At 41.4% G+C, this 8,823-nt stretch overlaps 1 protein-coding gene across 1 annotated transcript; it reads right to left on the reverse strand.

Annotated features, from left to right (window-relative positions):
• Positions 1–4,571: 4,571 nt before the first annotated feature.
• On the reverse strand, positions 4,572–6,437 carry LOC109483187. Its single transcript, XM_019786172.1, has 2 exons — positions 6,247–6,437; positions 4,572–5,661 (listed from the first exon to the last, which is right to left on the reverse strand). Exons 1-2 carry the CDS (start codon positions 6,435–6,437, stop codon positions 4,572–4,574), a joined length of 1,281 nt encoding a protein of 426 aa, XP_019641731.1.
• Positions 6,438–8,823: the final 2,386 nt, after the last annotated feature.

The raw sequence follows: 8,823 nt of genomic DNA on the forward strand, positions 1-8,823 counted from the left end.
AAAAAATAATGAATAAAAAAAGCAAGACTGACACAAACACGCATGGTGGAAAACACACAAAACATCATCATTAGCACACAGTTAAGTTATAAATAAAAGCCCAGCATCATATGGTTGAAGCTAAAAACTTACTTAAAACATTATTCTTTTAAGCTTGAATATGCTGCTCCTTGTTCTTTCTTATGAGCAACAAAATTATTCTGTTTTATTTTATTCTATTTTTTCTCTCTTGATAGAAGAGAACATATTTGAAATATCAATAAAGACAATCATTAATATTCTGTGTGCAAAAAGCCACAGTTGGCCGGAAAAGGTGCCTTTTGCATGCATGGTAACATAGGCCTTTCCTACTTATAAAGTATCTAGTTATCGACTGACAACTAAGCCATTAAACTTTAAACAAAAGACTTCTGCAAAAGATCAACCATCACTTTAGATATCCCTACTTGCTGTGTACAAACACAGAGTCATTCAAACAAGTAATTCCCTAGGGAATGCATTGACGGAATTTTTAGAATATTTTCAACTCGATCGCAGTACTATACTAACGGCTCCGCCCCTGAGGCGTCGCCAAAAATGCTACTAAACCACAGGAATACTTGCTGGTATTGTGAATATGCGGCAGTACTTAGCGACGTATACGACAAGCCGGCACATGTTGAATTTATAAAATTATTCGGCAGTGTACGTATGTACTGAGTTCTTGAGCCGTGGAGCTTCGAATTCGATAGCCTGGGTGCCCGGCTCCGTATTGTCGCTAACTACCATGGACTACCCAGGCTTAGAGCAAGGCCAGAGCCTCGGGGGACGTGATTTTTTTTGAGGGCGACAGGCGAAAATCAATGCGCGCGCGGATGTCATCCATAAAATTAAGTCGGTGTGGCCTTAACTACAGGTTTGACTGCCAAAGATAAAAATTTCGTTTTTGCCAAAATGAATGGAAAACTTTTATTAGGTCTCTAATTATTAGGTTATGAATTGACAAGTGTTTAGAAACAAATCGCAAACATTTATTTCAAGATCATCTTAAGACTCCTTAAGAGCCACCAATGCACAAGAGCTCTAATATACACTGAAAACAAGAGCCTACTCCTTTCCACCGATACACAATTAAGAAAAAACCAATTAGGCCACACCGACTTAATTTTATGGATGACATCCTCTGAAGACCCCCGAAATAGCGGGCAAATAAAAAAAATCCGGCCAAAAATAAAAATGCTACTAAACCACAGGAATTATAATACAGCGCTGGTATTCTGAATTTGTACAAAGCGGCGTATAGACTACAAGCCGGCAAATGTTGGCTTTTTGTGGAATTTATGAATCGGCACTGTAGGTATGTACTGAGTTCTTGAGTGGTGGAGCTTCAGTAGCCTGGGTGCCATCTTCCAGAGTTACCACCGGCTCCGTTTTGTCGCTAACTACCATGGACTACCCAGGCCTAGAGCCAGGTCAGAGCCTCGGAGGACGTGATCTTTTTTTTTTTAGAACAGGCGAAAATCAATGCGCGCGCGGATGTCATCCATAAAATTAAGGCGGTTTGGCCTTAACATATCCAGGATGTTAAGACCCTCTTAGGTCCCATCCTGTTTTTAACACTCATTGATGACGCTGCCAACGACTCTCCGTGCCCTGTCTGGAAGTACGTTGACGACATGAACTTACTAGAGACAAGAACTTTAAGCCAACCTTCCATGCTACAACATGCCCTCGACGATCTGAACCTATGGACACAACGTAACCACATGCTCCTGAATGGAGGAAAATGCCTAACCATGCATGTGACCTTCACCAAAAACCCACCTCCGCCACCCCCTTTGCTAATCAATGAGACGGAGCTAGCTGTTGTCCCGAGTCTGAAAGTGCTTGGTCTTCACATGCAAAATGACCTCCATTGGGACGATCAGGTGAACAGCATGGTAACGAAAACGGGCAGAAAACTCTTCCTCCTTAAACGACTGAAGAAGTTTAACCTACCTGAAGGTGACCTGGTGGCGATATACATCGGGTATGTTAGGCCAATACTGGAATATGCAGTTCCAGTCTGGCACTCAGGCCTAACTAAACGCCAGTCTGATCAACTGGAGCGGTTACAGAAAAGGGCGTGCCGTACAATCATGGGGAAAGACTACTGCGGGTACTCACATGCTCTACAGCACCTCGGACTGACAACACTTGCCTCTAGGCGTGAACAGCTGACTCTGAAGTTTGCTAGGTCCTTGCTAGGCTCTGAGTTCAGGGACTGGCTCCCACCACCTAGGGCTCAGATCACAGGAAGAGTGACACGCAACAACCACAAACTGAACTGTCCGAAAGCCAGAACGAAAGCGGTACTTGAACTCTTGTGTGCCGTACATGACAAGACTTGTAAACCAGCACGGACAGTAACCCTTTTGTAATGTGTGTGTATAATTTGTCCATATTTGTGAACTTTAATTCATTCCTGCTTTTAATGAATTCCACCTTTTAATGAATTCCTTATCTTTGAATTGTAAATTGGTTTTAATTCAGTGGCAACACTGCGATTTCCAATAAAGAGATCTTGTATCTTGTATCTTGTAGGATGTGAGACTACGTTGATAGTAAATTGAGTTTCAGACTCTTCTTCTAGATCTGCATATCATTTGCATATGAACTTGCATATGAAAATTGTATATTCATGTCGCCACATTAATGTACTATATTTCAATTATGTACTAAATTTTAATTATGTACTATATTTTAATTAAGGGTTAATGGCCCGCCCCGAGGTGAATATGGTGTGATGAAGCCTTGCCAGTTGCTATAACCACCGAATAAAGCCATCGAGTGAGCGACAGCGAAATCACAAAATTCACATGTATTGACATGGTCTTTATTTTGTTATGTACTGCTAAATAAATTGGATGATGACAAGACGGTAAACATTTCTATTCAACAAGGAAACGTGCTACAAATGTCAGCAAAAAGACTCAACTCCCCTGCAAATGGTTTGCTCCGGGCCGTGCTTTATTGTGCAACAAAGCACACTTGTGAGAGTAAAACACACCTGGCAATACTTGTATCATGCTAACTGTGACATTATGGCGTCATAATCAATATGGAATGGGGCTTCTGATTGGTCAACGCCACCTGGCTATATGATAATCAATGATAACATGTTGCATTTTGTTGTTAATCTGCTGAATTTTTAACTGTTGTAAAATTACAACACAATTCAGGCGTTTCTCCTGCCATGTTGTCTTTATCAAATAAAGTTCAAGTTCAAATAGTCATGAATAAGTTTATTGCTAACCAATATGAAACAAACAACGATAGTAGATTGTTACATTCAGAAGCCTTACGAACACAGACAAATGTAACAGCTTAATATATACAATATACTGTGACGTGTGTATATAGGTGTGTGCCTTTGTATACAAGCTAGTTTAAACTATCCAAACATTGAAGAACGTAGGCTGCTAATAATGTCAACTGACGTATTAGTACTCACAACTTTGAAAATTTTGAAAAATGAACCTTCTAAAATGGCATTTCGTGCATTTTTGAGAGGATTTCCAAGAAAAAATCAGAGATAAATTTTTAAAGGGAGCAGTTTTTCTACGATTCCAGTCCATCTTTTCAAGAAAAATCTTGGACCTTTACATAAAATGTGGACCAAAAAGTGGACCTTTACATAAAAAGTGGGCCAAAAAGTGGACCTTTGAGCCTTGGGGGGGGGGGGGGGGGTTGTACCTCGCACCTTTTCCCTTCCTCGCGAGCTCGACGAAGGTAGTATGCTAAAGCAAACATGTACAAATACACGCAATACGATACATACGTAATCAAACAAACATTTCTACAGTTGATGTTGACAGTCACATTCTTCTTCTGTCGCTGTTCTCTATTTATCTTTCAAAAGATATCATCCTTAGAAATGCAAAGTTCAAAATGTGCTAGTTTTGTTCGCAAAGCTCCTGCATCATTGTGTCTACATAATTTTGTTCGTCATCTGGGGAAGTGTCTTCTCTAATTATCTGAATGCAACAAATAAGCTAGACGACAGGAACTGTGCCTAAGATTCGCAACTTCACTTGCTAACTCTGATAAGTACCATGAATGGTTGCCACCTAGACGGGGCGATACTCACCTCAGAACTCTCAGAAATAGTAACTCTTTTACCCAGTACAAATGCAGAACTGCCAGGTATCAGAACAGCACTTTTCCCCTCTGCGTACGACTGTTAAATGATGACATGTAAATATTTGTGCGGCCTCCATGTATATAGAATCTCACCAATTGATATGTCTGGAATTTTATAATGAATGATCGTACCTTCTTGTTTTAATCTATGTGATAAGAATTTTGTATTATGTTGTCAATGAGCCTAAGATGAATGAGTTGTTAAAGAACCACAATTCAGCCTATGTAAGGCTGACAGTGTTTTTATCCTCAATAAACCAAACCATTTCATCATCATACAGTGCTGGGTCTCAGACCTGTTATAACGTTCTCCCAAACGTCATATGACCTTCTCTTTGGGATACGGGGGGCGGTACCGACTTCCAATTAACCTTTGACCCATTCTAGTAGGCACTAGCAAACCAAGAGTTCTATGAAGCGTCTCTCTCTTCATTATCCCCGTTGTCGGGGGTAGTACTAGTATCTCCTCCATCTCTCTGATTGTAACATTTGCACTGTTCTGACCTGGATGTCGGACCGGCGACAGTGTTCTCTCCAACACTACGCGACCTTTTCTTCCCACGGCCGTACTGGGCACCTGCCTTGGCTATCCCGTACGGGCTAACAGTTTCGTCAAGGTCTTCATCCTTTATCGTTGAGTAATATGGGTCAATAGCAGTGCTATCGGCGGTAGCTCCGTCAGCCTGATTTTCGTAGGCATTACCCGGTTGGTTGTTACTTTGCAGTTCTGCCATCGCGTGTTCCTCCCTATAGACATTCTGTTTATTCCGTAGAGCAATGCAGACTGCGAAAAGGACAAGGAAGGGTACTGTACACAAGGGAACATAAACGTACCAGTTCAGATTCAGATATGTCTGAACTCTCGTAGGAAGAAATACTACTAAGGGATGTGTGTGAGCTTTAGTGTTGACGACTGTTGACTGAGTGGGCGTGCTGGTGCTACTTCTCTCAGAGGTGGCCAGTCTGTGTACCACATGCGGTCCACTGTAATTGTCTGGGACAAGCATTCCAGTTTCGATAGTGCTTGTGAAAGACTTAACACCGCATCGGATAGCTCTCCCTTGCCACTCTCCGACTAGTTCTCCATCTACAACTAATGTAGACACCGTCCTGGCACCATAGTTTGGAGCTGTCTGATTGTGTGAGCAATTTGTAGTTACACGGGACGGCGTCTCCCATGTCCATCCACAAGCACTTATGTCGTGTTGGAATGAAATGTTGAAGTGCTGAGAAGTCAGGTTGGCGTTTCTCTCATCCTCGCCTAAACCCGGCAAAAGAATAGTAGTGTTATCTGGTAGGACCCAGAAGACACTGCTCTCTTCCTCCCAAGTCGCCTGGCACCGAAACTGTAAATCATGATCATCAATGTCCTGCGTAATCTTCACCACTGGCGAGGGGCATGGCAAGTCATTTGTGGGAATAGAGAAGATGTCTTCGCCCTCCATCTCCAGTGGGTAGCGGCAGGGTAAACTATCAGGGATTAGATAATTAAAGTAAGTCCTGCCACGGGTTGCGAACCAACGATTTGCACAGGTACAACGAAGTTTTGTTCCTTCCCAAAACAGCATTATTGGTCCCTCTATCCCCCGTATCGAAGACTCCCACAAAACCGTCAATGGGTTGCCTTTCATGCTCAAAACGGATAAGCCCTCAAGGCCGCGAAAGGCGTCTGGTGCTATAAAGGTAATCAAATTTTCATCTAGAAGTATTTGCGTGGACTTGCTTCTTATGCCGGAGAACCAATAACTTTCCACCCTCTTCAATTTGTTACCTCTCAGGGAAAGTTTGCCGAAAAACCTATTTTGAAAAGTACCCTTTTTGATAATTTCTATTTTGTTGTAAGACAGATCCAGCATTATCAATTCTAAATGTTCGAAATAATGCTCCTCTAACTTAACCAGTTCGTTGTGTGAAAGGTCTAGAATTTGGTTACGAACCAGTCCCTGGAAAGCCCCACGGTGAATGGATGAAATCTGATTGAATGACGCATTTAACAGTACCACATTTTCAAGACCATTGAATCCACCGCGAACTAAATCTCTCAGTGATGTCTGGCGAATTCGCAACCACTGTAAGGTTGTAAACCTCACCAGACCTGATGTTGCCAGTCTCTTCAGATTCGCCCCACGTATGTCTAAAAAGCGAATGTTTCCTAGCTTATCAACGGCGTCCAAAGAATGAGAAAAATTAGTGAATGTTACTTCAGTCAGTTTAAGAGATACGGCAGCGTCTGGAATGTTACACCCAAGAGACTCGAAATTCTGGAAATCCGACATGTTGCAGGCGACACATTCACCGCCCTTGATGTTCGGTAGATCATTAATACTACGCATACGGATGTCTGGACAGGTCGTATTTTTGCATACATCTGGTCGAATTCTTTGGCATCGGATGTTGGTGTGAATCCGGGAAGGGAGAACCCCTCTTGGAACTGTTAGATATACTAAGAAAACCACGTTTAAAACCACATTTCCAAATATGGCCATTTCAGATGTTCTGGAGTATTTTATATCACATTGGCTTGTACTGTCTTAGAAATGACATCTGTGCCATTTTCAGTTGATTACTCTAAGTGGTAATGATGGGGGACTTTCGGAAAACATATTGTTTTTGCTCAGTTTCTTCTTCTCCAAACAGTGACCTCTGACCTGACCAATGACATGATTTGTTGACGTCTATCACCATGGTGACTGGTCCTGGGTTACATCATGTTGCAATTTCATGGCCTCTCTGCTGCTGTCACCATATACTCGTAGTACCGTGTATGTGAATATGTCTGAGTAAGAATTAACAGAGCAGACCATGTCCGAAGATAAATATCATGCATTTGCTTTGCAAATGTTACTTCTCTAGTTCGAGATTATTATGTGAAAGATTTTTTCGTAAGAAAGCGTTAAAAAAGGCAACGACTGAAAGGGGTACGACTTTTAAAGCTCGTTGAAGTTCTTGGAACACTGCTTTGTCAAATGCTCGCGCCAGTCGTCCTATAGATAGGGATGAAAATGAAACAATAAATAGGATGCATAGGTGGTTTCAAAGATTTTATCGCCAAAACAATCTTAACCCTTGTCCTGCTGGCAATTTTCATACTTAGGGTATTTGAAAGTTAAGTGAAAACGAACATCATAAAATATAACTTATTCAAATAAGAATCTCATTTGCATAATTTATGAGGAAATAATGGAATGGCTTTCTTTGTTAAGATAAGGCTTTCTTTTGGTGGAGAAAATGATCAACTGATATAATTTATGCAAATGAGGATCCTATTCGCATAATCAGAGGGAATAATCTTTACTTTGTCAGTCATAAAGATTAACATCATTTGGCGAAGGTATGAGATCGTGGAACTCCAAACAATCTTAACCCTTGTTATGCTGGCATTTTTACACAACATTTTCAAATAATTTGACAAATTCACAAATACCTGTGGTCACAAATACATGTAGCTACACAAATCTTTATCTGTATGTACTGCACCGCGGTATCACTTGTATACGCACATTTTAAGTACAATTAACAGAATTTTTTCTCTGAAATGTAAAGCCCAATATAAGGCCACAGCAAGTAATTTTTATGGATGACATCAGCGCGGGCATTAATTTCCGTCTGATTTTGGGAAAAAAAGCAAGGAATTTTGTTGCCTTCTGACAGTGGTCAACATGCCGAAAATGGTCAAATATGTCTGTTGCCATGCCGGAACGTGGATGGCAGATAACCATGAAGAGAGGAGACGAATAAAGACTCTGATTTAATGTTTTGTTTCTTACTTCAATGCAGTGATATGCGATGCTGGCTGTGTATATGTCATGTTCTCACTGAATCAAAACCATTTGTACAATGATTGAGTCAAAATTTGAGAATGTAGGAACCTTGTTTTTTCGGCCCGCCTTGTTTGTTTTTCGCCCGCTCACATTAGATTTGGAGTCTGCGGAGGATGTCATCCATAAAATTTACTTGCTGTGGCCTAACTCCACTTTAACATAAAGAATTAGCTCATTCAAGTGAATTGGAGAACTTTGACTGCAAAAGGGAATTGCTACGTCATTTAAGTGAACATGCTCGAAACACAGCAGGAGTGTTTTTTTTTATTCCAACATTTCATAACTAGACATGGTGACGGCACACTCAAGTTATATCAACTTATTTTATGCCGCCACCAACGCAGAGGACGAATACAGGACAAGACAACACTCATGAAAGTCGCTCAGTAAAGTGCCTTTCCCAAGGGCACAAAATCGGTGGCATGTCAGGAATCGAACCCGGGATCTCTTGGTTCCGAGTCGAGCACGCTGTCCCTTCGACACATGACCCCACAGGAGTGTTTGATTTGGAATATTGCTTCAGAGGACACACATACCCGTAGCCAGGATTTTGAATGGGGGGTTCTTCCCACTGCTTGAGGGGACCTCGAGCGCCGTAGGCGCGAGGTTCCTAGGGGGGTCCGGGGGCATGTTCCCCCTTAAAATTTGGAAAAATGAACCTTCTAAAATGGCATTTCGTTCATTTTTGAGAGGAAATCAGAGATAAATTTTTATTCAATGACAAAGGGAGCAGTTTTTCTATGATTCCAGTCCATCTTTTCAAGAAAAATCTTGGACCTTTACATAACAAGTGGACCCAAAAGTGGACCTTTACATAAAAAGTGGACCAAACAGTGGACCT

This window comes from Branchiostoma belcheri, unplaced genomic scaffold, assembly GCF_001625305.1.
Source record: "Branchiostoma belcheri isolate BF01 breed outbred unplaced genomic scaffold, Haploidv18h27 scaffold63, whole genome shotgun sequence".
Classification (NCBI taxonomy): Eukaryota; Metazoa; Chordata; class Leptocardii; order Amphioxiformes; family Branchiostomatidae; genus Branchiostoma; species Branchiostoma belcheri.

Bases quoted from the DNA above. Each gene is read 5' to 3' on its own strand.
- LOC109483187 (XM_019786172.1), bottom strand. From the start codon at position 6,437: ATGTCGGATTTCCAGAATTTCGAGTCTCTTGGGTGTAACATTCCAGAC. The intron at 5,662-6,246 runs GTTTACAACCTT...AACCCGTGGCAG, and splicing joins GCAACATCAGGTCTGGTGAG to GACTTACTTTAATTATCTAA.